General features: G+C 41.9%; 4 protein-coding genes across 9 annotated transcripts; 2 read left to right on the top strand and 2 right to left on the bottom strand.

The window, feature by feature from the left end:
- Window positions 1–1321: 1321 nt before the first annotated feature.
- On the top strand, window positions 1322–12778 carry LOC138611768 (cullin-3-like). 2 transcript variants are annotated; one of them, XM_069685002.1, is made up of 16 exons: window positions 1322–1582; window positions 4476–4673; window positions 6688–6801; window positions 8141–8301; window positions 8496–8610; window positions 8700–8928; window positions 9066–9211; window positions 9526–9702; window positions 9814–9984; window positions 10118–10225; window positions 10818–10942; window positions 11031–11127; window positions 11268–11402; window positions 11527–11713; window positions 11899–12044; window positions 12242–12778. In XM_069685002.1, exons 1-16 carry the CDS (start codon window positions 1523–1525, stop codon window positions 12371–12373), a joined length of 2301 nt encoding a protein of 766 aa, XP_069541103.1. In that variant the 5' UTR covers window positions 1322–1522; the 3' UTR covers window positions 12374–12778. The 2 variants fall into 2 exon arrangements, with proteins under 2 accessions (XP_069541103.1, XP_069541102.1); XM_069685001.1 differs by having other exon boundaries at window positions 11031–11129; window positions 11264–11402.
- Window positions 12779–13504: 726 nt separating this feature from the next.
- On the bottom strand, window positions 13505–16980 carry LOC138611540 (dehydrogenase/reductase SDR family member 12-like). 3 transcript variants are annotated; one of them, XM_069684710.1, is made up of 10 exons: window positions 16708–16980; window positions 16220–16353; window positions 16071–16153; window positions 15873–15968; window positions 15649–15730; window positions 15523–15581; window positions 15270–15374; window positions 14650–14740; window positions 13790–13927; window positions 13505–13718 (listed from the first exon to the last, which is right to left on the bottom strand). In XM_069684710.1, the coding sequence occupies exons 1-10, from the start codon at window positions 16761–16763 to the stop codon at window positions 13552–13554; spliced, it is 1011 nt and encodes a 336-aa protein (XP_069540811.1). In that variant the 5' UTR covers window positions 16764–16980; the 3' UTR covers window positions 13505–13551. The 3 variants fall into 3 exon arrangements, with proteins under 3 accessions (XP_069540811.1, XP_069540809.1, XP_069540812.1); XM_069684708.1 differs by having other exon boundaries at window positions 15520–15581; window positions 16708–16979; XM_069684711.1 differs by lacking the exon at window positions 13505–13718 and having other exon boundaries at window positions 13846–13927; window positions 14605–14740; window positions 15520–15581; window positions 16708–16979.
- A 156-nt stretch (window positions 16981–17136) lies between these two features.
- Window positions 17137–21837, top strand: ap1s3b (adaptor related protein complex 1 subunit sigma 3b). 2 transcript variants are annotated; one of them, XM_069684624.1, is made up of 6 exons: window positions 17137–17273; window positions 18555–18733; window positions 18888–18996; window positions 20179–20316; window positions 20963–21024; window positions 21187–21837. In XM_069684624.1, exons 1-5 carry the CDS (start codon window positions 17271–17273, stop codon window positions 21002–21004), a joined length of 471 nt encoding a protein of 156 aa, XP_069540725.1. In that variant the 5' UTR covers window positions 17137–17270; the 3' UTR covers window positions 21005–21024; window positions 21187–21837. The 2 variants fall into 2 exon arrangements, with proteins under 2 accessions (XP_069540725.1, XP_069540726.1); XM_069684625.1 differs by lacking the exon at window positions 20963–21024.
- A 260-nt stretch (window positions 21838–22097) lies between these two features.
- On the bottom strand, window positions 22098–25338 carry scg2b (secretogranin II b). Of its 2 annotated transcripts, none has more exons than XM_069685495.1 (2): window positions 25243–25338; window positions 22098–24736 (listed from the first exon to the last, which is right to left on the bottom strand). In XM_069685495.1, exon 2 carries the CDS (start codon window positions 24717–24719, stop codon window positions 22905–22907), a length of 1815 nt encoding a protein of 604 aa, XP_069541596.1. In that variant the 5' UTR covers window positions 24720–24736; window positions 25243–25338; the 3' UTR covers window positions 22098–22904. The 2 variants fall into 2 exon arrangements, with proteins under 2 accessions (XP_069541596.1, XP_069541597.1); XM_069685496.1 differs by lacking the exon at window positions 25243–25338 and adding an exon at window positions 24811–24874.
- Between the last annotated feature and the right edge of the window lie 1259 nt (window positions 25339–26597).

The raw sequence follows: 26597 nt of genomic DNA, 5'->3' as shown, positions 1-26597 counted from the left end.
AGGCCTTTGGCAGAGATGCATGCAGGGTGGAAATGTTTGTGGTCAGCACCATGGAGAGCGAACACAAGCTTTTCCAGGTGATCAGCGCCATGCGGACGGAAATCAGAAAGCTGGAGCTGGAGAACATGGGCCTGAAGAGGAGAGCTGGAGCGAATCTCCGAAAGAATGCAACAGTCCCCATCATAACAGCAGAAAGTAAAGGTAGAATATTATGATATTAAAAACCATACAAAATAATTCAGTAAAAGCAAAAGAAATTGTGTAATTAACCAAGAAATACACCCACTAGACTGTAAATTGGGAATATATAATAAGAAATTTTGATTTTTGTGGCTTTATTGTACACCAAGGTGGGTTTAATATCCTGATGTCTACGATTTTTTTTTTTAATACCAATGATGTTTTGCTTTGAATAGCCATGAATGTTAGACTCACTTCACAGCAGGTGACAAGGACATGGAAACAACAACATCCACCTAAACTAAAACTATGGTCAAAAACAGTAGAACAAGCTTTGGATGCCGAAAAATTAAAATAGTCGACTAGAGATGAAATACAAAAAATAAATATGATGTGTAAGATGAATCCCCCCCCTTAAGTCTATTTTGTTGTAGTTGTTGGGTTGTCTTTTATGTTGTAGTTTTTTATTTTTTCCATATAGTATTTCAATTTAACTGATAAAAAAACAACTGTGCAATTTACTAATCATTGCAGTAAAGTAATAAAAAAGAGTAGAAAAAGAAGACTCACTTACCTATTTCTTTTCTTCCTCTCCTTCAGAGAGCATCGTCATGACAGTGAGAAGATATTCAATCTTCCAGCCGTTGGTCAGCCATCGGAATTTGCAGTTGGACATGGCTCATAGTCGGCGTTGGACTGGAAAACAGCACAGATAGAAATTAGCATGGTGTCAAACTGCATGGCATTGTCATATAGATACAGACGGACCGTATTACATGCTTTTTGTTAAAAATGCGTACCACTTCCACCCCACCACTCGACCCAAAAGGCTAGCACAGTATTAAGTTAGCTTAAACTTTATTTGTATCTCCAAACGGTGACCAAATAAAATATGTGTCTGCTCCCTGTACGTTCTTGTCAGTCCTTTTTTTAGGCAAACTGTTAGACAGCTTTAAAAAAAATCGTAAAACACGTATACAAGCATTTTCGTCGAAATATTGATATAGAAAGAAATTTGAATTTAACCACCATGGAAGGAGTTGTCAGTTAATATCAACCTGTGGAATGCACCTGTCAGTGTATTGACTTAACTCTCGCGAGACTTCGGCGTTGCGCAGTGTTGTACAGCCGTCCGCCATCATTGCATACAAGCTAACATTAGCCAAAAACCACTGAGAAGAGAGCGAGTGACAACAACATAACAGACATACAGACCGACCTATTTCCCAAAGGGGAGGTCATTGAGTTTCCCTGCCGCTTTCCTGGCATAGAAAGAAAACTAGCCGCTGCCTTTCATGTAGTCTTTAAGTCAACTTAGAAACGAAAGTCGTTCTAACTAAACATGTCCAACCTCAAAGGCAACACCAAGAAGGACACCAAGATGAGGATACGAGCTTTTCCTGTAAGTCTAAACCGGCTCTGTGAGCGCCGAGACGCTAACTATGAGACTCGAGTACCGGGGATGATGGGTCTTTATGCTAGCAACTACCTGCTAGCTAGCTGACCAAACGAGAAAAACAAGTCATTGTGGTGCGAAAACTGCTGTTCGCCGGACAAATTATCCAGACAACATACGCCTTGTTATTATCTGTTCGGTTTATTTAACGATTGCTAGCTTCTTGAACAGAAAATGCTACCGTCGTTTTATATGAGCTAATGTTAGCATATGTAAGGAAAGTTCCTTAGTGACATACTAGTAAATAGTAGCTAGCTATGTAGCAGGCCACGATCATATTAGCGGATCTAACGCCAGCTAAGTTGCAGTCAGTCAGCAAGTATCTTTACGATTCGGTAACGGCAAGCCCTTTTGGCTGTTGACATTTGATTGCACAACACGTTTGGCGTAGACTGTTAAAGATGGATATGAACATGTTAACATGTTGTTAGCATAAGAGCTAACTTCAGCTTAACGTGAGACCACAGTAAACATGCTATAGGTAACTCGAGTAGTTAATGTTGTTTACGTTGTCAACTCAGCTGACTACTAGTACTAATGTCATACAGATATTTCACTAACATCACTAGGCTGAATTACATATTCAGCCAATCGATTTCAAACTGATCCCCTATATGTGCAGGTTTGCCATTTTGTGGGATATGCAGCCTTGCCAAAGTTACGTAGCCCTGGCAACATCCTTCCTCCCCTTCATGTTAAGAAAGACAGAGAAATGCCTTTTCTACTCTTGGATATCTAGTTTTATGAGTGGGTGTCTGGCAGAATGAGTCAGTGAACAGATGAGTGAGTGAACAGTTAATCCTTTCTCAAATGTTGTGCTCTCTGAAAGTGCAAGACCAGCCCATTGGTAAACAGTGTAGCTACCAGCTGGTCTCAGTCAGTTTGATAAGAAACTTGAATTGTGTGATTAATATAGATTGATTACATCACTGTATCAAGAGATATCCTGTGATATATCCGGTTAGTGGTCAAGCAAGTTCCAGATGCATGCATCTATCCAATATTTTCTCTTGATATTGGTTGTATTTATTACTAAAATTACATTAGTGCTAGGGAATGCACGATATTATCGGCATGTTATCGGTATCTGCAGATTATGGCTTGAAAATGATATGTCGCCATCGGCCGATATTTTCCGCCAATAAAACACTGCTTTAATTCTGCCTAAATGATTCCCTAAAAAAGCTTGAGTTAATGCAACGACATTAACTCTGCGCGAGTGTGTGCACTTACTGCATGCACCCACCCTCTTCTGTCAAGCATGAAGAAGGGTGCAGGATGTTTGCGGTATGGAAGTTTTTCAAAGTTTCCGAACCGGACAGCAGGGTTGTGCTCAGAATCAGTCATGTGAGGAGGTGCTAAATCTCATTCATTCAACACTACAAATTGAATCTCCCATCTCAAGAATCTGCCATTGGGCCACTACAATAAGAGTAGGCATGATATCAATTCCTCTACAGGGGACACTTGATGTTCTCTGCATTTAGGTGGAAAAAAAAAACGTGCCTAATATTGAAATTGAATTGAAAAATATCGGCATATCGGATATCAGCAAAAAATCCAATATCAAGCATTCCTAATCAGTGCCCTTTCCCCCCAAATTTAAAATCTGTACATGCATGGTACGTATCAGAATCGCTTTTGTGAGAGGAAAATGAGGCCAAATTCTGAGTTGAATTCTTATTTTTCTATTTCATACGACACTGACGATTGTAATGTTATTGGTTAGGCATACATAATAATTCATGCAAATCTTTTGCCCCTGAATAAATATATGATACTGGAAGTTTATCTTTTTTTCCATCAGAAAGTTGAGCACCTCGAAAGTGTAGTAAAGTTTGACACTCTTCATGGCTGCTTTTCTACCTTCTCTTCATTCTCTGTACAGCTTTAGAGCTCCAGTTTGGGAGAAACACCCACCAAATGTTAGCCCTTGATTTAAACTATATTTTTTAATCCTTCATTATGAATCACTGTTTTTTGTCTAAGTATTTGGGTACCTGTTTGTTGTATCCAAGCGGCAGCACTTGCTTGTCTTCAGGATTGTAAAGCTTTTCATGGACTGCTGCTCAAGACGATGGCACAGTCTTTATATGCTCAGGTTCTCAGCACAATTTGTAATGTTTTATTGTTTTCTGTCAAATATTATCTGCCAAAATATCACACTTACTGCCAGTATCACCACATTGCCAAACTTGCTGTTATGTGTGTTTCTTGGACAATGCATGATGCTCTTAATCCACTTGTTTCTTCTTTACTTCTCTCCTTAAGACTGTAGCAAGTAACCAAACTATAAAGCAAGTTCTGTTGGATTTTCACGACATCCTTAATGATAAAGTTACTACTTCCTTGATTGATACCTTGTAGCTCCATTCTTACTGCATGAATCATTGGAATAAATTATATAAATTATAGATCTGTCTATTGCTATATGACTAAACAAGTATAAAATAGTAATTAAGTCATAGCTCATGTCTGCTTATATGTTTGAAAAAGTTATCACAAAAGAAAAATAAGATGGAAATCAGAAATATATCTCATTGCTTGACTGTAAAAGTCATCAAACATTTTTGTTTTCAGAAATACTGACGAACACTTCACTATTGTTTTTTGTTATTTTCACATGATAATTTACCTTAAGATAGCTGACTTTCGGGGGTCATATAGGATTGATGTATTGAATGGCATACTATATTTTAGGCTGTTTTGAAGGCCGTTACTTGCAATGTTCATGTTTCTGTGTCTGCACTGACATAGCTTTAGAAAGCTGCAATAAATCTGTTAAAGATAGATCTGTTAAAAAGTGGACATAATAAACAATAGACATTTCCCCTCTTAGATGACAATGGATGAAAAGTACGTAAACAACATCTGGGACCTTCTAAAGAATGCCATCCAAGAGATCCAGAGGAAGAACAACAGCGGGTTAAGCTTTGAGGAGCTGTACAGGAATGCCTACACCATGGTGCTCCACAAGCATGGGGAGAAGCTGTACACGGGCCTGAGGGAGGTCGTCACGGAGCATCTCATCAACAAAGTAAGGAACTTTTTCTGTCTGATGCATATCTCTTTTTGAAGATCATTAGCAGGACACTGAGGCTATTCAGTGATCATTGCCCAATTGTCTCTTTGTCTTGGATTACACTATTCTGGCTATTGGCAGTTATAATTATATGTATTTATTATTATTATATTATTTATTTAAATAATTGTCTCATGTTTGCAAAAAGAGAAGTAAAATGTGAAAGGCACAGGGTGATATTTCTTTAATACAGTCTGTAGTGCCATATATGACTCTCTACTCAGTAACCAAGGTAACTTAAGCAGCAGAATTAGCCTCCTCCGTGGCATGCTAACTGTCAAGTTTAATTTGGCTGTTTGTCAAAGACTGTTGGACTGGTGTTTAACACAGTCCCAACTTAATTTCCATCAGGTGTGTTTCATATCGCATCTCTGACGACTGTGAATTCAGAAACATCACTTGAGACCTTTTTCTCACAACGTGTCAAAGCCTGAATCTAAATGTTTACTGAGATACAATGGTGGCATACGTAGCAAGTGTTGCCAGATGTCCCTCTCCAGCTCCTCCTGGGGGATCCTAAGGCCCTCCAAGGCCAGTTAAGATACATAATCCCTTCAGTGTGTTACTGTTGTAGCACAGGGTCTCCTGCCAGTTGGATGTACCCCTGAAAACCTCCAAAGGGAGGCGCCCAGGAGGCATCCTAATGAGATGCCTGAATGCCTGGATGTCTGAGCTCCTTACACTGTCTCTAAGACTGACCCACCCTGACGACGAAATTAATTTCAACTAATATATGCGTCATCACATTCTTTTGGTCAATACCCAAAGAACATGTCCATAGATGAGGGTTGTATGGTAGATTGATTAGTACATTGAAAGCGACTTCTCTGTTGTGGCTCAGCTCCCTCTTCACCCACAAAGTTCTGCTTCTTATACCGCTTTCCCACCTAAATTAGTACGTTGACGCGGGTCTCTCAGACCAGGGAAGACCCACTTATAAATGCCAATTGTCTCTTTTCCCATTGCCAGTGAAGTAGTCTCCTGTCTCTTTTCTGCTGTGTCACCGTCTGACGTCACAAACGCGCCCAAAACAGGGTTAGTCAACAGTGAAGACGTTACGGTGGTTAGGTCTTTATTGTATCTATTCTTCATTCAGTCTGTTTATCAAACTCGGCTCCGACAAATTTGGAATGATATTCGAGTGCTGCTCGAACGGAGATGGGCGGAATTTGTAGCTGAGATGATGGTGAAGATTAGGGTATCGACCCGGGTTTTGTGTTCCCATCAATGCCGATTGGAGCCGAGGGGATAATTTCCTGGGTCTACTGCAGAGTCATTTGACCCGGGTCTGAATTCCGATGGTGACCTTTCCTACTAAGCAAAAAGGCCAGGTGTTAGTGGGTGTTAGCAGGTTTTTGACCAGTGGGAAAAGTGCTTTGTAAGCACACAGCTCGGGTTGCTGGTTTAGCTCAGCTGGTAGAGCACGCGCCCCATATACAGAGGCTACAGTCCTACAGTCGCAGGTTCGACTCCCGGTCTGCCGATCATTTGGTGCATGCCCCCCACTCTCTCCTCCCAACATGTCCTGTCTATCTTCAGCTGTCCTATCAATTAAAAGCAAAAAAGCCCAAAAAATAATCTTAAAAAAAAAAGAAGCATGCAGTTCAGATTTTTCCACTACCTTAGTTTTGCGACAATCGGCAACAACACTTCAAGGCTACTTGTGTACTCCATGTGTGGAAAATGCAAGCCTATTTAAGCTTTTTAAGATTAAAAGTTGATTGGACATGGCTGAATTGTGTTACCACCTGTATGAGCTTAAAAATAAAATTGATTATATTGGTAACCAATGAAACCAGCGAACAGAAATGTAAGTTTAATACAGAGTTTAACCACAGGGACTCATGTGAACTCCCCTCTTGTCTTTATATTATTTCACGTGTCCCTCTGACCTGAAGTTTATACCTTTCACCTTCATAATGTTCATAATGTGTTCTTAATTTTCTCTATGATCTGTTTGTATTTTTAGGTACGGGAAGATGTCCTAAACTCTCTAAATAATAATTTTCTGCAAACGCTGAATCAGGCCTGGAATGACCATCAAACTGCCATGGTTATGATCCGAGACATCCTCATGTACATGGTAGGTGGACTTCTTCTGTGTTTTTATAGACTGAAAAAGAAATCAATATTTCTCCAACAGCTTCTGTTGCCTCTGCAAGTAGCTTATGGTGCGTGTTCCCTGTCATGAATAATTTCTGTTTCTGAAGAAATGGCCTTTTGTTTCAGACTCTGGCCAACCTTTACCTACATCCTATTCTGGACTTTGATTGTAAGGTCCTGTTTTATTCGTGGGCCTAACAATGAGCCTCTGTTGCTGTGTTTATTTGTTTTGCTGGAAAACTGGCAGGACTAGTTGATTTACTTTAGCCAGCAGCAGGTCCAAAGTGTTTGTGGGTTTGTGAGTGAGCCCTTGAGATGGCCACAAGCGTAGGCTCAAACAATGGCACAGTCAGTACAGAGACTACACAGCTCTCCTGGGGTTCTTTTGTTCGACACTCTCTTTTTTCCTGTCCTGGCCTTACCCCGGGTCGCTGGCTTTCTGTCATTTAACCACAACAAACTCACCACGGCTGTGCAGTGAGTGCAGGCTACTGTTGTCGTTACCTGCCTGCTGACCTCTAGAGGTGAGCCACAGAGATGCAGCGAGTGTGACTTTGCTTTTCTCATGTGATGTATTTACCTTGTTGGAGGTGACTACGTCTCTTGAGGCACCCAGAGGCATTACTTACTGGTCATGGAGAGAAAGTGTGATTGTAAATGCACTCTGTTTTTTCCCCTGTATTTCTGCCCTAGTAACCTGCTTTATTGAAAAAGAAAGGCATCTGAAAAGCCAAACCTTATAACAATGTGAAACATAGTGTTGGGAATTGGTAGGACAGAGAGTAATGCCAAGCCATGCAACACAATCCCACATGATATCCTGAAGGTTTTTGGTCTGGTAGAAACCGTCCCACCTATAATTGAGCATGCCAAATATTTGTCATTCTGGACTAATTCTGGCTGAGCTTCAAGTCTTGTTACTGTGTAGCGTAGTAAATATTTTACACCTACACTCCCTCTTAATATTTATGTTTCCTTGACAGGGCTTGTGTCGTAACCTTGTGATTTCTGGCAATTCAAAAACCTACCAGCCATTTATTTCTAATGACACAATAAAGCTTTGAAACAGGTCAGCGTACATGCACGTTGTATCATTAAAGGTTTATAAGTACTTTTCAATACATTAAATCACAGGGGAGGTTTATTTTTTTAAGGTCAGCATTGGAAATTCTTTAAATACAAAGTTGAATACCTGACGTTTAAAGAAATGGGGGTTAAACACCTTTTATACTGTAAACTGTGTAGTACTGCTTTAATATAGACCATAGTTTTACATGTTCTTTTAGTGATGTCCTTTTCACCCCATTCTTGTCTCCTAGGACCGGGTCTATGTGCAACAAAACAACGTGGAGAATGTGTACAACCTCGGCCTCATCATATTCAGGGACCAGGTGGTGCGCTACGGCTGCATTCGAGACCACCTGCGACAGACGTTACTGGACATGATCGCTCGTGAGAGGAAGGGAGAGGTTGTAGACAGGTGTGTAAGAGGACCTTTTCACTGTGTGATGTAAAGAATCACTGCAACTGGGTCTGCTCCAGGATATTTTGGTATAAGTAGAAAATTTGGTAATTTGTTTTATTTTTTTATTTATATTGTGTCATTTTTTTTTTTGTTATATATTTATTATTGATAATATAGAAGCATTACATTGTTTTTCTTCCTATTTGCAGGGGGGCTATCCGAAACGCCTGCCAGATGCTGATGATTCTGGGCCTGGACGGCAGGTCTGTGTATGAAGAAGACTTCGAAGGCCCTTTCTTAGACATGTCAGCTGAATTCTTCCAGGTAAGTCTGTGGTCTGTTCTTGGTTACTCCGTGTTTTTGAACGCTGAAAATCTTTGGAATAAAATGACACACAAAATCTGCCCGTTCAGATGGAGAGCCAAAAGTTCCTTGCAGAAAACAGTGCCAGTGTCTACATTAAGAAGGTGGAGGCCAGAATCAATGAGGAGATCGAGCGAGTGATGCACTGCCTGGACAAGTCTACTGAAGAGCCCATTGTCAAGGTGGTGGAGAGGGAGCTGATTTCTAAACACATGAAGACCATTGTGGAGATGGAGAACTCTGGCCTTGTACATATGCTCAAGAACGGCAAGACAGAAGGTGACAGATTTACGGATGCTTCCTTTGCTAGTCTAATTTTAAATTTATAATTAAAGCATTCAAAGCAAGGGATTTTTTTTAACCCTTTCCTGAACAGTTTTGTTTACATTCTTTTTCCCACCTTGTCTCCCTCTCAGACCTGGCATGCATGTACAAGCTGTTCAGTCGTGTGCCAAATGGCCTTAAAACCATGTGCGAGTGTATGAGCTCTTACCTGAGGGAGCAAGGCAAAGCTCTGGTGTCAGAAGAGGGAGAGGGCAAGAACCCTGTTGACTACATCCAGGTATGCTGTTTGAACAAACACGTTACTCACTATGTTCGAAAGGGAAGAAGACCAAAGCTCCTCCTTCCCGCTTTTTAGTTGAATAAAGCATTTTGACTTTCTTCCAGATAAGTGCCTTGGTTCTTCTCCCCTTTTGAATTTCTGTATTCCCCACAAAAGAGCACCTTCATCATACTTTCTTTGATCTTCTGAGCACTCCACACTCTCCCTTTCTTTCACACAGCATTAAGACACTTGGAGAGCCCAGCATGAAATTGTACAATGAGAGAGAAATGCGTTGTTATAGATCATATCACCTTTCGCCTTCTCAACAGGGCCTGCTAGACCTGAAGACACGCTTTGATCGTTTCCTCCTCGAGTCCTTCAACAACGACCGACTCTTTAAACAAACCATAGCAGGAGACTTTGAGTATTTCCTCAACCTGAACTCCCGCTCACCAGAGTACCTATCACTCTTTATTGATGACAAGCTCAAGAAGGGGGTCAAAGGGGTAAGTAGCTTTGAAATCTTCTCTCAGCACATATCAGATATTTGTTCATTTCTATGCCCTGCATGTTGTGTTCATTAACTTATTCTTCTTCCCTGTGTAATTGTTGATCAGTTGACAGAACAGGAGGTGGAGTCCATCCTCGACAAGGCCATGGTGTTGTTCAGGTTCATGCAGGAGAAGGATGTGTTTGAAAGGTACTACAAGCAGCATCTGGGCCGCAGGTTGCTCAGCAACAAGAGCGTCTCAGACGACTCGGAGAAGAACATGATCTCGAAGCTTAAGGTAAAGGTTTGGATTCAGATGTATGTGCATATTCTGTGATTCCTCCTTCCCACGCTTGCTCTGCCCTGCCTTTCTTTAAATCCCCACCAGCAGCATCATTCAACCCACCGTGCTTTGACTTTCTTCTTCACAGACAGAATGTGGCTGTCAGTTTACCTCGAAACTGGAAGGGATGTTCAGAGACATGAGCATCTCCAACACTACCATGGATGAGTTCAGGCAACACATACAAACCACATCGGTAAGGCAGTCAGACGCATATTTAAATAAACAAAACAAGTTGTTCTAAACAGGGCAGATGTAAATATAATATTTAACATGGACCCAGTTTTTAAGTACCGTAAAATCCGTAATATAAGACTCAGTCTGTTTTTGGGGGTATCCAGAGGGAAAAAGTTATTTCAACACTATTACAATTTGTTTTCATTTAAAACACATTCAAAACACACACAACTTACAGCCTACCATCTGTTTTCGCTATGTCGATTTGGCAAACCTGTTAGCTACCTGTGCTGTAGCTAGCGGTAGCTGGCAGCCTACAGTAACATTGATTGTTGTGAGGGTGTCGGCTGCAATAGCGATCATGACGGAGCATGTCCGCAATGAAGCAACAATCAAGTTAGTTTTCCTCTGTTAAAACAGTGAGGAAAACACAAAACAGCACTGCGGCATATTGTAGATAGGAGAAGTTGTAGCGGCTTTATTACACACTGAATTTTACGGTTCTATCCATGAAGCACATGCATTAATTAGTATTCATTATTATAACATCATCATCTGTAATAAGTTACATTAAAAGCCAATCTAAAACAAAATGTGTGTATCTCTTTAAGGCATCTCTTAGTGGTGTGGACCTCATAGTAAGAGTCCTCACTACTGGCTACTGGCCTACACAGTCAGCAACACCTAAATGCACCATCCCGCCTGCTCCCAGACATGCATTTGAAGTCTTTAGAAGGTAACGCTCGTATATTTCATCAAATGTTTGACTGTACATAAAGAATGTTCTTTTTGCTTTCTAGAGAACTTACACTTTTACTTCACAGGTTTTACCTTGCTAAGCACAGTGGCAGACAGCTGACACTGCAGCATCACATGGGCGGGGCGGACCTAAACGCAACTTTCTATGGAGCTATTAAAAAGGTAGAAGAAAAACCTATAAAACATTAAAATGCTTTTATATTGTTGGCAACATCATTCAAAATATTTCAAGGTGACATTGGAAAACATTCTTTTCTTTATAATTTAAAGTCTCTATTTACTTTTCTCTACTTTATGTGCAGGAGGACGGTTCAGAAGTGGGTGTGGGAGGAGCTCAGGTGACGGGCTCCAACACCCGCAAGCACATACTGCAGGTTTCCACCTTCCAGATGACCATCCTCATGCTCTTCAATAACAGAGAAAAGTGCACTTTCGAGGTTGGGACACAGTGAAGCACCATCATCCTTATTAACCTTATTCTGCGTCTGAATCTTGTTGTATTTGTAAAGATTACTTTCGCTTTCTTCCGACCTTATGGCCCTCTCTTGTCCCCTTCTGTAGGAGATCCAGCAGGAGACGGATATTCCTGAGAGGGAGTTAGTGCGAGCGTTGCAGTCTTTGGCCTGTGGGAAGCCGACGCAGAGGGTTCTCACCAAGGAGCCAAAGTCCAAGGAGATTGAAAGCGGCCACGTGTTTACAGTCAATGATCAGTTTACTTCCAAACTGCACAGAGTCAAAATACAGACAGGTGGGCAAAGTTTGTAAAACACATACCTGCAGAGAAGTTTCTATCCACTGCTCCCTGCAGTAAAACACTGCACTGTAGTTTGGTTAGGACTTGTTTCTATATTCTAAGCTGAATGGTTATTAATACTGTATTACCAGTGTACTAGGTTGATCATCCTGTCTTTTCCCTGTACCCTACTGTCTCAGTTGCTGCTAAACAAGGTGAGTCCGACCCCGAAAGGAAGGAGACGCGGCAGAAAGTAGATGATGACAGGAAGCATGAGATTGAGGCAGCCATTGTCCGAATCATGAAGTCGAGGAAGAAGATGCAGCACAACGTCCTGGTGGCAGAGGTAAGGAGCTCACATGAGAATACATATTCTGTCTGTTTGATTTAATAATAAACAGCATCTTTCATCTTCTCGAATTCTTGGCCCAAAAAAACACATTTTTGATTTTAAATCTTTGTTTTAAGAGGAAATGTAATTCCAAATGTCTTTACTATTAAAAAGGGTGCTGGTTTCTCACATTTGTGACTTTGTGTCTTCAGGTGACCCAGCAGCTCCGGGCACGTTTTCTTCCCAGCCCTGTGGTAATCAAAAAGCGCATAGAAGGACTAATAGAAAGAGAATACTTGGCGAGGACGCCAGAGGATCGTAAAGTGTACACCTACGTTGCATAGAGGATGAACTGTGGATGAGAGGAGGAAGAGACTGGACAGAGAGGATTTGTTTGTTTTCTTTGGACTGTTGTTACGCATGGACTGGAAGTTTCTTTTAAAGACAAATGCTGGGAACCTGATTCATCGTCCTTTACGAAAACACAGTAAACACACGTTAATGGGGAATGAAATGTTGGCGCAGTTAAAAATAAAAAAAAATCCATCAAAACTTGTAGATGATTTTTAAATCGGGCCCGGTCTTCCTATTCCCTGTGAGTTTTGGATGGATCCAGCTTCAAGCTTTTCACTGTTTTACCCTTGTAGAGATCAAACTTGCAAAGAATCCCTTGGGAAAAATGTGAATGCACCACATTATTTTTTTGTTTCAATACTGTATAAAAATAATAAAATTATTAAAAACAGAAACTGTGGATTGTTACAAAACAAGAATAAAAGTAATGAGTATTGATGCTCTGTAGTTTTTCACAGAAATGCTTTGCTTACATTTGACTCCTTAACACGAAGCATCTGTTGTGTCCAGCTGCTGAGTCAAAAATTAACTGTGATTCTTCTTTCTTCCAAAGGACCCACAGAAGTGTTGTCTGCTCCGGTTAGAGCCTCTTCTTTATTACACGAAGGGAGGAACAACATTTTACGCCCAAATTGTCTTAATGTGAGGATTTAGCTATTTGAGTGGGATCCGATGACAGTGCTTTTTCACATTACGTTCATTAGATTAGGCGTTTAATTGACTATAAAAAACTTAATGCAAATGTATATCAACTTCAGTGGTGTCAACACAATGAGCATCTATTGCACATCTAAAATGTGAGTATTGCAGCTAAAAGTGCAAACTCTGATACACTGTATGTGTGAGCCACAGGTCAAAATCATCTAACAGACACATGTTTTTATATACATTCAGAAACTGCTGAGAACTGAAATCAACTGATTTTGTCTTTAAATCAATAGTTTTAGATGTTTTCAGTGTAAGTATTCCAGTTAACGCGTTAAAATCTGATAAATCAGGCGGCACAGACCTTTGCACGCCTCTGAAAATACACCTGTCTGTAAAATGAAAGAGTGGAATAAGAAAGCACATTTTACAAACCAGACTAAACATAACAAATGTGACTATATAAATGTGTTTAATTCAAACAAATGCTTTAATCACGCGTAGGCAGTGTTTCCATTATATTTCACACAAATTGAGGTCTGGAAGCTTCCATGGGACTGTCTTGCTCGGCCTCAGGTTGTAACAGAGCGGACGTGGCCAAAGTTTCAAGCTGACTCATGAAACTCTGAATCTCTCCAGCAGAGCTGTGAGTCCAGGCCAGAGGCAGGTGGGTAGGAACCGGGCTACGATCTGCAACACAAACAGACTGCTGAGTCTGAGCTGCTAATGCAAGAAGAAGTGTGAAACTTCGTGCTGCTCACCTTGAAAGAACTGCCCGCTGCGTGATCTGGCAGCAGCTCGACACAAGGCCAACCACACCACAGTGTCGGCTCCCTGCTCGACACCGCGCAGCCTCTCCCCCATCATCTGGTGGAACTGAGGCATGGATGTGGAAACGGCTGGAAACAGGATGAAAATCAGACATGGTGAGTGGTGTGTGTATGTGTTTATTGGGTTAATATTGCTGACAAATATAAATCTTCTGTTTATTTTTATACTCAAGCAAATTATAGAGAAGCGAGGTTTCCACTAGTGACGACTTATATTAATCAGAAGTGATCTGCAGGTTCTATGAAAGGCAAAGGGAAAAGTGCATTTTCGATTGTAGGTTAAATCCATAAAATTTGGTAATTTTTCACACAATAAGGAAGACAAACAACATTAAATTGTTTTAAACCTCCTCATTCCCAACATAAAACATCTACCTCATATCCTCTGTGCCACGGCTCAAAGAATGACAGCTGTTTGATAGAATTCATTCAGCTATGAAGTCACATTTGGGTTAATGGGCACACACGTTGTGAAGGTTAGACTACATAATTGCTAAATTTTTTGGTTAATTATTTTAATTCATAACCTAAAATCTTCTAATTCCTTATATAGTGCCTGGTGATTTTAGGTGGGTAGCTTTTTCATACATTTTTAAAGGTGTTTAAATATTTGCTATAGCACCACCATCTGGATAATTGTTGCTACATTTTATAGACAGTTTTGCTGTGTAGTATGTGTGCAATGTTCTGTTCATTCAAAGGCTTTTTTTTTTATAAAAGAAAGAAACAACAAAAAAATAAAATACCAGCAGCAACAATAGTCCTCAGGCCCTTTCAGTCAGAGTCAGTACCTGGTGTATCCACCCAGCCTGGATGCATGACGGAGAAGTGAATGAGTGGATTGGCTTTGGCCCACTGTTGTGTCAGCACCACCTGCTGTCTCTGAGAAGAAACAACACAATCTTAAATCAGCTGGGAAATATACTGTACCTCTACAGTACTCACTACAATTGTAAATGTGCTTTTTTAATGACTATTTTACATCTTTTTACTTTGTACAACCACACTATACAAATCAATCAAAAACCAAAGAGACAGGCAAAGTTAAGTCGTTAAAGGAAAAGTAGCAAGTCTATAGTGTTTAAATAGTCTTAAAATAAAGTGATTAAAAGTCCTGCATTGAGAATCACACTCAAGTAAAGGAACAAAAGTGCTAGCATCAAAGTACACTAAAGTAAAAGTACTTGACCCATTTCAGGATCATACCTGTCATATAACTGTATTGCAATTAGTGATGAATTAATATGTACATCACAAAGGTGGGGCTAATTCAATTGATTTATATAGTGCTTGGCAGCTTCAGATTTTGTAATAATAATCTAAATTCTTACTCACCAATAATGTAATGCAGTAGAAATAACAATAATATCAACCATTGCTGTTTTATAACCCGGATCACATGTCCTCCTACCTTGTTCTGGGCGTACACCATGACACCATCAAAATGTCCCTTCTTTGACTGCAAGTCATCAACTCGGAGCTTCTGGACCAGCATGCCTCCTGATGACACAGTGATCTAACAGGCAGGGAGAAAAGAGGCTCAGTGTGCTCAGACAACAGCCACTACAGCGCTGCGAACAGAAGTGGCTTTATTTCGCTCTCCTCACGATACAGATGAGCACTTTGTTTGTGTGTTTTTATGTGTTTGTGTACGCCCATACCACCCTCGGATCCCGGCTCTTCTGGAGAAGTGGTATGAGAGTCTGGGTGAGGACGTAAACACCTGAAAAAGAAGGAAAAAAATGTTTAAAAGTGTTATTTTTTGGAGAAGCATCAGAATGAGGTCTCACCCATTGTGTTGGTGGCAAAGCTCTTCTCCAGACCGTCGGCTGTGAGCTCTCTCTTGTGCACCATGCAGCCTGCATTATTTATCTGTCAAGAAAAACACTAAGAGTCAACATCATGAACAGTTTATAAGTAAAGATTCAACTTTAAAGAACTTTATATATCCCTTAAGAACTTCATGTGTGTCTGTGCATACACAACTCGGGTAAAGGAGACAGGTGATGCCTACCAACACATTTAAGGATGGGTGCCGCTTCTTGAAGGCCTCGGCAAACTCCCAGACTTTGAGTGTATCAGACATGTCCACGATATGGACGTGTACCTCCTGGAATAACAGGTTAGGAATCAGCCTCTCTTACACATCATGGGATTTGTCTGTTTTTTCCCCCATTTATTAATAGCCATTTTCAAGCCAAACAACACTCACTGTATTCCCAGTCTCATTCACGATATCCTCCTGGGCTTCCGCTGCTTTATCTCTGTTCCTGCACACCATATGGACTGTCCCACCTGGAAACAACACAGCAAACTTTTTATTACTGCTCCAAAGAGAGAACAACAATCACCAGTATTTACCTTTCTTTGCTATAGCCATGGCAGTTGCTTTGCCTATTCCACTGTTTGCCCCTGTGATCATAAAAGACCTCCCCACAACGGACACATTCAGGTGTTGGGGCTCAAAGTCTTTTGCTGCAGCCTCATATCCCTTCCTAAAGACACACACAAAACACAATAATCAATCTGACATATTTATCTTTGGATATTAGCTTCAGTTGGGTCAGGTGATGTGAAAAACATGGGCTGTCAATGGAACAATTGTTAGTGTTTGTAAAGGCCAGTTTGTGCGCGAGTGTGTGCCATTGAGTGATCAGACTTTTTATATTCATTTGTTTAGTACTCTTAAAGCTAAAATAATGCATTTTACAGACAAATAATTTAATATATAAACATTAAACAAGCAAGAGTAACAGTTTAGATTGAATATGCACAAAACATCCACTGACAGCAGCATCCTTACATGCTCATAAGTGCTCCAAAGTAAGGGCTCAAGAGTGTTGACTGACCTTGTATATTGGTGGATCCCGTTCCAAAACCAGACCGTATTTCTGTACAGAGACATGTCATCAAGTGAAAAACAATCCCCAAAAGTTCCTCAGCTTGCCCTTCCCTTTCAGCCACTGTGACTGATCAACATCCCATAAAAACAGGCAGAGAGAGAGAGATAGAGCACTTGCTGCTCTCTGCCGACGCTGCAGGGGAATAACACTTCAAAACGCTCACCCTGACACTCAAATGACACAAGTTAAACTTCTATCAGCTCATTCATTAGATGCTAAGTGAAAATCACGTGATGTGTCTTTCCAAGTTGTGATGGGCTGCTTGTCTTTTGCATCCCTGCGTTACATATCCGACAGCAACCAATCCAGATGGTTGTGACGTTTGGTGACGCGTCCAGCAGGCACGGCTCCCCCCGGCGGCCAGGAGGGGCGGAGTTAACCAACTTTCACACTGGCCAAACCGGACGACCGATAGATATGAGTTTCGCCGGACCAGTTGACCCCTTGTGAGGGTTAAAGTGCTTTATTTTTCTATTTTCATGTGTGTGTAGCTCTGGCGCAGCGTCAAAATGGTAAGTTGTTGTTTTCTTTCCGCATACAGCGTCAACGTACGTACAGCTGTTCACCTGTTGCACCTGCTGTCGCTGACAGGTAGCTAAATGAGCTAAAAAACTACACCTGTACACCGCTTCCTGATACACGGACCTGCGTTATTTCTTGCTAACAGCCAAACCGCACCTGTATTAAGTTAAAATGTAGGGGGTTTATTGTTCTTTTCCGACTTTAAGCGACAGTCGGAAGTAAGGTGTGTGTTTCCTCCCCAGTTAAACAGGTTTCGTCACTTTGAGTCGAGTCCTGCCCTGGTGGCAGTTTGACGCTTTCCATATCAATTTGCTTAAGCTGATTCAGGGGACACACAACTAGGAATACCAGTAAATGGACTGGTTTTAAGCCTGAAATTTGTCAAGTATAATGCAGGTTTAATTACAGCTGATAATATTTCGCTATATTTCTCTCTATTTTTCTGCTAAAACCAGTTAAACTCCGATACTATCCTGAAGTTGGCTACAAAGTTGTTGTTGTTCAATTCGTGGAAGCTTTGAGTTGTTTTTGGTGAAATATTAAATCCCAAGATGCACTTTGCCAAGGCTGCAGCATGTGCATCATTATGTTTACACTTCCTCATGAGTATTTCTGTCTTGTTGGCTCGTGTTGGGACATTTCCCTGGGTTTGAACAGTGCTTTGTCGAACAACTTGATTTTATAAATTATCTCTACTCTTGTTGGTATGTGAGGGTTCAGGACAATTTCTTATTTTGTAAAGATTTAAGTCCTAAATCACAAATTTCCCTTAAAAATGTCACAAAAACACCCTCTATCTTTAGACCATTAATCCACATAGGGATACACTCCACAGAATAGGCCCCAGTATATTGTCAGTTATTGCCTCTGTTACATCAACAATATGAGGAACAATTCAAGGAAAAAGTGTATCAGTGTGTGTCTAATAGAGAAAGAGGACATAGTGTCCACTCTGATATGTGGCCAAGTCTATTTCCAGTGTTGGGAAGGAAATTCTCTAAGCATCCGAAACCCAACTCTGTACCTCTCTTAAAGATCGGAAAGGAAACTCCGAGCTACCTCTTTCTCGATTGTTTATTGACCTTCACATTTCAACGTGTCAGACCCAGTGAAGTTACTCTTTGATGAGCCATTACAACACAAACCACTTGTTTGACCCTCTGTGTGTGTTAGAGGGTAGTTAATAATGTCCTCTGTTTGACTATACGTACAGACACGTGCATGCATCACAGCTGCCACTCTGACCCCGCTGCGTGTCTTGTGTTTTTTAGATGCGCTTCCTGCTGCTCTTCAGTCGCCAGGGGAAGCTGCGTCTGCAGAAGTGGTTCACGCCCATGTCCGAACGTGAGAAGAAGAAGATCATTAGGGACATGACCTCCATGGTGTTGTCAAGGCAACCACGCTCCTGCAACTTCCTGCACTGGAAAGACCTGAAGATTATTTACAAGAGGTGGGTGCTGCCCCTGCATGTTGGATTATTAATTTACTTCCTAAGCAGCAGGACCCCCAGTCTGTCTTCTACTCGTGGTTACACCGTCTATATGTATAATTCTTAACTCCACTTTATATTTATACACTTAAAAGCGCTGTCACCTTTTCCACAGGTATGCCAGCTTGTATTTCTGCTTGGCCATAGAGAACCAGGAGAACGAGCTGATAGCCCTGGAGGTCATTCATCGCTACGTGGAGCTGCTGGACAAATACTTTGGCAATGTATTTCATCGTGTTTCCCTTCTTTTATTTAATATGTTGCCTTAAGTGTTACTGTTTGGTCGCCTGTATTAGGGATGGGAAGTTTTTCCATAACATATATTGGATGCGCTGCAATGTATAACCACTTTTTCAATTCCAAATTATATTCCTTAAAGTTATAATCTTGAAGATCTCAGTTCCGTTCTATTTGGCGGCACCTGATGGCGAAAAACGGCAATTGCGGGAGGACACTTCCCAGATAACGTGACGTCTACGGTTGGCTCCCTTTGTCACGGTTGTAACTCTTGATTTTCCTGGCTGACGGTCGCTTTCCTTTTTAGACTGTTTGCCTTCATCTGAGCATCAAATTTGTTTCTTTTGCTTTGGATTTTCACTTCTTTTTGAAGTTGTATCTGTAGTCATCCATCTTTTCTTTGTTTGTTCAGCCATAGTAGATTACTGTTTACTCGCAACACTTGCAGAGACCGGAAAAGCAGCCGCTTAGCTCCACCTATCCTCTCTGACAGACCAACCACTGCTGGGTGATGGAAAATGTGTCACTAACTGGGCGCCACTTCTGATTTTTTTCTGCGAATGTCGCCACAGACACCCAGTCTGTGATACTGTAAATACAAAGGCTTTCATCAGTGGGCCATAGGCTCAGTCACCATTGTGTTACCTCATTTGGCGACAGTGACTTAACTGACATTTATTTAAATGAAAATCTTTGAGATTATATCTTTAAGGAAATATTTGCCAAGATCTGTTTTATCCAATAAGTTCTCATTTTAATTGAAATGAAATATTAATGTCACTATTTTGGTTTTAACTTACTTCCTCCAAATCCCACTGAAAGTGACCTCTGCCGATCAACTCAGCAACATGTGGTGCCCAAAAAACAAATTGCTTTTATCATTTTAGTAGCAAAAAGTGGTGCAATATTACTTAAAATGTATATATTAAAATATCAATACTTGGCGTGTGTGTGTCCTTTATAATATGATCATTCAAAATATTGCAATACTATGCTGTATTGACTACTTTCCCACGACCATATCTTCAATCATGAGCATAGTAACTGTTTAACTAGGCTGTAAAGATTTTATTAGAGGATGGTTTTATTGTGAAAGGTAACGTAAGTACATTCTGTCCTGTGAACTGTCTCATGTCAAATATAATCACGAGTGTCATACCTCCTCCCAGGTGTGTGAGCTGGACATAATCTTTAACTTTGAGAAGGCCTATTTTATCCTGGACGAGTTTCTTTTGGGAGGAGAGATCCAGGAAACCTCCAAACAGATGGTGAACCGCTCCATCGAAGCCTCGGACATGTTACAGGAGGTGAGATGCGCTGGCGCACACTCTCGTGCTTGACACACGACACAACACAAGGTGTGGCTTCGGTGGGATCAGATGTAACATCTGTTGCATGGCTCCACGTAGATTCAGAAACAGTGGGGTGTTTTGAATGTAGTTGATTATCTCTTATGTGTTTAAAATCTTGCCTGTGGGATTCTTAGACGGGTTCAGATGAAAATGGCTCTTCTCATGAATCAAGCTCTTGTGTGGTTGCAAGTAGCCAGTGTCATAATGAGTTCAATTAACAGTGGTGCTGCTGAGTCCCTGGTGTGCCTTTTGTCCTTCCTGTAGCTAATAGACTTCTGATTATAGCCGTTTAGATTTGTGTCTATGCTGCTGTTTCTTCCCTCCTCTGCGTGTGTGTGTGTATCTTCCTGTCTCTCCGCCAGCTTTATTGCGAGTCAGAGACGGATTTAATCCCCGGATCGTGGCGTAGGTTTTAGTGTTTGGCTGTCGCTTCCCGCTCCCCCCTCTCCTCCTCCTGTAGGTCCGTGGCTCTGTGTGGTACGGTAGTTAAACTGGGTGTGTTGTTCTGTGCTTCTGAGTAGGGCTGACTAACACTTTTTAATCTAGAGTTGGACTGTGTGCAGCGTAGCCTCCTCATTCATTTTGACTATTATCGCTTCAGGATGACAGCAGTGAGTGGTATGATGTGGAGCTGTTTGGATGACCTTGAATATGGACAGAAAGGTTAGATGTTCTGCTTGTGTTAGTTTCGTACCTTGTGTTGGTGTGCTCAGCATTCAATAGCAGGTGTTGTGTGGATGTGTGCCTGCCTGTGAACATTTATTGCATTATAATGATTGTTTCTGAAGCTCACAACCTTAATCTTTACTCTTTTGCCTTTTTTAGACCATGGAGGAGTATATGAGCAAACCAGCATTTTAACCCCCACAGGGGAAAAAGGACTTTAAAAAAAACAGCGGGGAGGAACACAGGATCCAAATGTTCTGTTAATGACTCGAGGAAGTTTCTGGAAAAAAAAGGGATTAACTTTGATCTGCTGAAAATGTTCTGAAGAAGACATGGGCATACTGAATGTCTGCTGGCCTTCTGCCTGAAGCGTTACTGCAAAGTAACTTCATTTGAGAGTAAGTCTAATGTTCGTCCATAGTCATACGCTCAGATGAAGGGAGGGGGAGGGTAGTTTTTACATGTGTTTTTGAAAATGAAGTAGTAATAGAGGAGTGAGGTGTGGAAATTTAAATATCTGAAGTTATTTTAGATTTGTAATTGTGTTGCATTTATATTTAAATCGTGTGTTAATATATTGGAATTGAATGACTTCTGAAAACACTAAAAATGTTGATTACAAAAAAACTCTTTAAAACATAAAACATATTTATAATTGATGGTCTTGACTCATTTTGAGTAAAAAATCTTCCTGTTTTGAATCTGTTTAACCTTTAACTCATACGTTTGTCTTTATAAAGGAGCCGTTTTTAGAGTGGGTGTGAATATAAGTGCTTTTTATAATGTGCAATTTATGATTAAATATGTATTTTGATAAACCGTGACCTTTTGAGTAATTATTTTATAATAACTGTATATATGATGATTGATTTGATAAATGAAAGTCCTCAAACCTCACAGAATTTAATGTTTTAATAAGATAAACAATATCCCACTAACCATTATCCACTTCTTCTTCCCAACTATATTGTATATAAACCTATATAAGCTATAATATATACAGTATATATAAGCTATAGTGCATGGTGTGATTTTCTTTTTTTTTTTAATAAGGCAACACAACTCAGCAAGAAGAAAAATAATACAGCTGATGCTTTATTCATCTGTGATTCATCACACATTATTGAACATGTACAAAATGGTTTAAAAATGAGCTTACATAGCACAACCACTGGTAGGCCAACGATACAGAGCTTCGCAGTATGAAAGGGTCGGAAGGCAGGCGACGGTCTGATATTTAGACTCTGAAATAATTACCCATAATAATAACATTTAAATCCACTAACCCTGAATATACCAAGACAACACTCGTTCTCAGCCCTGCACACCTCCTTTAATGAAAACTCCTCGTACTGTGTGTTATACAGGCCCAGTCTGCATTATCATTTACAGATATATTCACAAATGTAATTGAATAGTTTGACATAGATGAAAAATAAGCATTTTTTTACCAATACTCAGTTTGTATAATTGAAAATAGAGGCCCGTTTTCCTGCTGTTTACAAACACAATCAATGTAAACAAACCTTTAACATCATCACAAAACTTGAATAACTTGGTTTCCATAGTGATATTGTGATATTAGTTAATGTATTTATAGGCAATTTCAGAGTGACAACAGGTTCACATCCAGTCAAAGTGTTTGAGGATGCCTTTATTTTCATTTGATTGCACCTTTAATATATTTCTATAATATCGTTCTTGCAGCAAGTAGGGACTTTTTTTTTTTAATGTAGTTCATTTTCGTTAGGATGACATTAGTAGAAGCTATATTTCTATAATAGAAATTTGTAAACTAGATCACGTCCACCAAACTTTATTTTTGAGACAGTATAAATACTATATTCAGAATTTCCTGCGTCTTTGAAGGCGTCAGGCTACATCCCAGCCGCTGTTTTTTCACGGTGCTCCTTCCCCTCCTCTTCTTCATTGACGGTCTGTGGAGATGAGGTCTTGGCCGTTATCTCCTCTTTCCCCTGCATCTCTGTGGGGTTCACATTCTCCTCATTGGCCACCTCGGTCTCCCTCTTGGCCACTGGCCTCTTTTCAGCGTCCGCTTGCCCCAAGTAGTCCTTCAGGGCCCGCTCGTACAGCTCATAGGGGAACTGGCCCTTCAGCTGCGCCTGCGTGTCCCGCTTGGCAATGGGGTTGGGGTACTCTGTGAGGATTTTGGCTGCCAGGTAGGTGGTCACCTCGTCTTCTACATCGCCATCTTCATCATCCTCATCAGCAGCAGCACGGTCAGTCTGGCGCTTCAGGGGCATTTTGTTTAGCTCGGATAAAAACAGGTTCTGCCTGCGCCCAGATGGAGGAGGGATTTTAACCGGAGCTAAATTTGCTGCAGGAATTGACGCCACGGGGATTCTCTCCGAGGGGGTCTTCAGGGGTCTCTGCACCACAGGATACTCGTTACTGATCGTCTCCACTCCGATGATGTCCAAAAAGTCCTCTCTGTCCATGTCCTCATTGGCGGGCTTGCTCTTCAGCGGCAGTCTGCGGCTGAAGTACCGGATCTTGGGGGTCTGGCCGGTGGTGTATCGAGCCGGAGCCGGGGCCTGGGGGTCCCGGTGGAGCTTCCTGAGCTCCTGTGTGAGCAGCATGTCGATGAGGTCCTGCGGGGGCACGTGGAGCTTCAAGGAGAGCTCCAGCAGCTCCTTCACCGTCCGAGGATCCACGATGGAGGGCCGGATCAGTCTCTTTCTCTGCTCCCCGGTCTTGTCCCTCTTCTGGGTCATCTCCAGGACCTTCAGCAGGTAGTAGTCCACGAGCTTGGTGTCGTCATCGGTCTCCTCCTGGTCCTGGCTCGCCCTGCGCTGCATCATCTCTTCCCTCTCTGCGTCCTCCTGCTCTCCAAGCGCCCTCTCCATTTCTTCGTGGCTCCCGTTGACCATCTCCTCTGTCTCCTCCCTCTCCTCCACGGGGACCCACTCCTCTCCTCCGGCCACGTCCTCATAGGCCTGGTTTCTCAGGCTGATTCCCTCATCTTCCTCCTCATCCTCGTCCCCGAACACGTCCCTCTTCTGGCCGGCGAGTGAAGGCATCCTCCCGAGCTCCTCAAAGATGGAGCGCAAATTGGCGAGGCTCTGGGGTGTGTACTGCTCATCCAGGTCCTCTGTTGCCCTCTTGGATGCGTCAGTGTTCTCCTCATCCTCAAACATGAGCGGGTATTTCTTGTGTGGTCTGGGGAAGTTGCCGTAGTCTGCCGGCGCGCTCTCGGGGACTTCCGTGTCTTTGGTGCGGTGCCTGTGCGTGCGTCTGTCGTTCCTGGGCGCGGACGCAGGGCTGGTCTTTGTGTCTCTCCCAGCCTGATCCTGCAGAGACCTGAGCAGGGCTTTCATCAGCTGCTCGGCGGTAATGTCCTGCCTCTGCTGCGCGGCAGGGGCGGGCTGACGGTCCCCGGGAGCCTCATCCTGCTGCGAGGCGAGCTGGAGCAGGACCCTAAACTTCTCCACTTCGTCGTAATCCGCAGGTTCAGGGCGGCCCCCGTTCCGCTGCTTCAGGTTCTCGATGTACTCCAGGGCTTTCATCATGTCGGAGCTGGGTGGGTAGGCAGCCGGCTGCCCCTCGCTCTCCCCGCCTCGGAGTCTGTAGTGGCGGGGGAGAGACGCAGCCTGCACCGCGCATCCATGGAGCAGGAGGGCGAGCAGGACCACGGCTCCCCCCGCGGGCAACTTGTGGTGGAAATGCAGCATTATAGGCTTTTTATTACCTGCAAATGAAGAGAGAACAAAATGTTATAAAAGCAATTGAAAAAAAAAATCAGTAGGATTTACAAGTTCCTACCGAATAATATCAGCTACTGGAAAGCAACGAGCTCAGTGCGCGCGAGTCTGTTTTGATCCGGGATTTGTATGCTATCAGGGAGTTACGCTCCGCAAATTGAATACGATGCTGCGCGTGAGGAGATACATTCACATCACTGGATGAGTCACTCCCTGCGTTGTTATGGGCAACCTCAGCATCCGATTTCCTCTTAACAACACAAACCATCAGTAAAAACATCCTCCCTCGATATTTCACGGTGGCAAAGATTCATTACGATTACCCATTGTTGAGGATGCGTTTGATTACACTGAATACCTCCATTGTGACGTTACGAGTAAAGATCCGCACAAAGCGAATGTGAAAAAAACAAAACAGACTGTCCTCCAATCCCAGACATAACACATGCATTTGTTCTAAAAAAAAAAAAAACATGTAAAGAATTCGTCTTACCTTTGGCAATAAAGCTCAGACAGCAGTGAAGGTGTATATCATCTCCTCAGTAGCGGTCTTCTGTTTTCAGCACTTGGACAGCTCCCCTCGTTATATGAGGCGACACCTGACCACCGCGTCATCACACAACACACGCAATAGCCGGGCCGAAAAAAATCCATATAAATGATTCAGGTTTATGATATGGCAGACTAAAAAACCTCGATGTTTTAAAAATAGTTCTCTTTGCTGTCTGTTGCACAGCGGCGCTCTGTAAAAGCATATTGATTGGAGAGATGTTTGAAAGCCTGGAAGCAGATGTATTGACTTCAGTACCAGGTCTCACGAAGAGCAATATGTGTATGTTCGCAATCATCCACCAGTGGAGTTAATCGGTTTCTCATAAAATATATTAAAAGGAGATCTTAATTCATATTTGTCCTTTTCTACTAAAGCAAGCATCAACATTTAGGACTAAAAAAATACGTTCTTCGTGTACCAAATATTTCCTTTCACTTTAACATGTCAAAATAAAGGTGCTTTTGTTCATCTGTGTGCAAAACAATGTGCAGTTATATACCATCACACTCCTCATGGTAGATGAAGAGTTAAACCCTCTAGCGATGACTCACAGACTCAAACCACCGCGGAGTTGCTGTCGCAGTTCAGCAGCCATCTCTCTCTCTCGCTCTCTCTCTCTCTCTGTCTCCCTCCCTTTCTATGACGGAGACGGTGATAAACAGCCTCCTGTCGGCTGGGGGCCAAAGCCTCCAGCATTCCGCAGGTCGACATGGATAAAGGGGCCACAGCACGGCACCTGCCGATGAAAGGTCAGGGATGGGGTGTGACAAAGTTCATGGTGAGATTAAAAGCCAAGCTAAACAATTAAAATACTCCTTTTTCCTGTGGACATACTTGCTCTATGAAATTACATCTTAACAAAATAAAAGCACCTTTCTAGATCCTATGAAGGGCAACACAGCTAAGGTAGAAATGCAGTATTATATTGGACTTATTTTAGGGGACTATCCAGACTAAAGTTGGCGTCCCTACAAAGATCCATCTGCTCAGCAAGAATCAAGTCATTCAATGCTTAAAAACAGTTTTGCTGGCATCTCCCTAAGCCAAACCAATTAACAGCACACTGATTTAGAATGATTTCATGCTTCTGCAGCATGTCAAGTCTCCTTTCAACCACAAACATTTATTCTATCTCTGTTGCTCAATGCGTTCTGACACCACACATTAATGGCCCGCCCTGACCCTCATCCACACCCCTTCATTTTCATTGCACATCTAATTGCATCTTGTGCGCTCCTCATTTATTCCACGTTTCATGTCGACTCAATCTTTCCACTTCACCCTCGTTGTCGAGT

Source organism: Semicossyphus pulcher, unplaced genomic scaffold (assembly GCF_022749685.1).
Source record: "Semicossyphus pulcher isolate SPU_LCO1_2020_fin unplaced genomic scaffold, fSemPul1.0.p SCAF_7, whole genome shotgun sequence".
Classification (NCBI taxonomy): domain Eukaryota; kingdom Metazoa; phylum Chordata; class Actinopteri; order Labriformes; family Labridae; genus Semicossyphus; species Semicossyphus pulcher.
Note: the sequence above shows the minus strand (reverse complement) of the source record. Positions and strands in the feature narration are given on the sequence as shown.

Bases quoted from the DNA above. Each gene is read 5' to 3' on its own strand.
- scg2b (XM_069685495.1), bottom strand. From the start codon at position 24,719: ATGCTGCATTTCCACCACAAGTTGCCCGCGGGGGGAGCCGTGGTCCTG.
- LOC138611768 (XM_069685001.1), top strand. From the start codon at position 1,523: ATGTCCAACCTCAAAGGCAACACCAAGAAGGACACCAAGATGAGGATA. The intron at 4,674-6,687 runs GTAAGGAACTTT...TTGTATTTTTAG, and splicing joins CGGAGCATCTCATCAACAAA to GTACGGGAAGATGTCCTAAA. The intron at 8,302-8,495 runs GTGTGTAAGAGG...TCCTATTTGCAG, and splicing joins AAGGGAGAGGTTGTAGACAG to GGGGGCTATCCGAAACGCCT.
- LOC138611540 (XM_069684708.1), bottom strand. From the start codon at position 16,763: ATGTCTCTGTACAGAAATACGGTCTGGTTTTGGAACGGGATCCACCAA. The intron at 16,354-16,707 runs GTCAGTCAACAC...GTGTGTCTTTAG, and splicing joins GGGATCCACCAATATACAAG to GAAGGGATATGAGGCTGCAG. The intron at 15,582-15,648 runs GTGAGACCTCAT...CTTCTTTTTCAG, and splicing joins CTTTGCCACCAACACAATGG to GTGTTTACGTCCTCACCCAG.
- ap1s3b (XM_069684624.1), top strand. The intron at 18,734-18,887 runs GTGGGTGCTGCC...CCTTTTCCACAG, and splicing joins CTGAAGATTATTTACAAGAG to GTATGCCAGCTTGTATTTCT. The intron at 18,997-20,178 runs GTATTTCATCGT...ACCTCCTCCCAG, and splicing joins TGGACAAATACTTTGGCAAT to GTGTGTGAGCTGGACATAAT.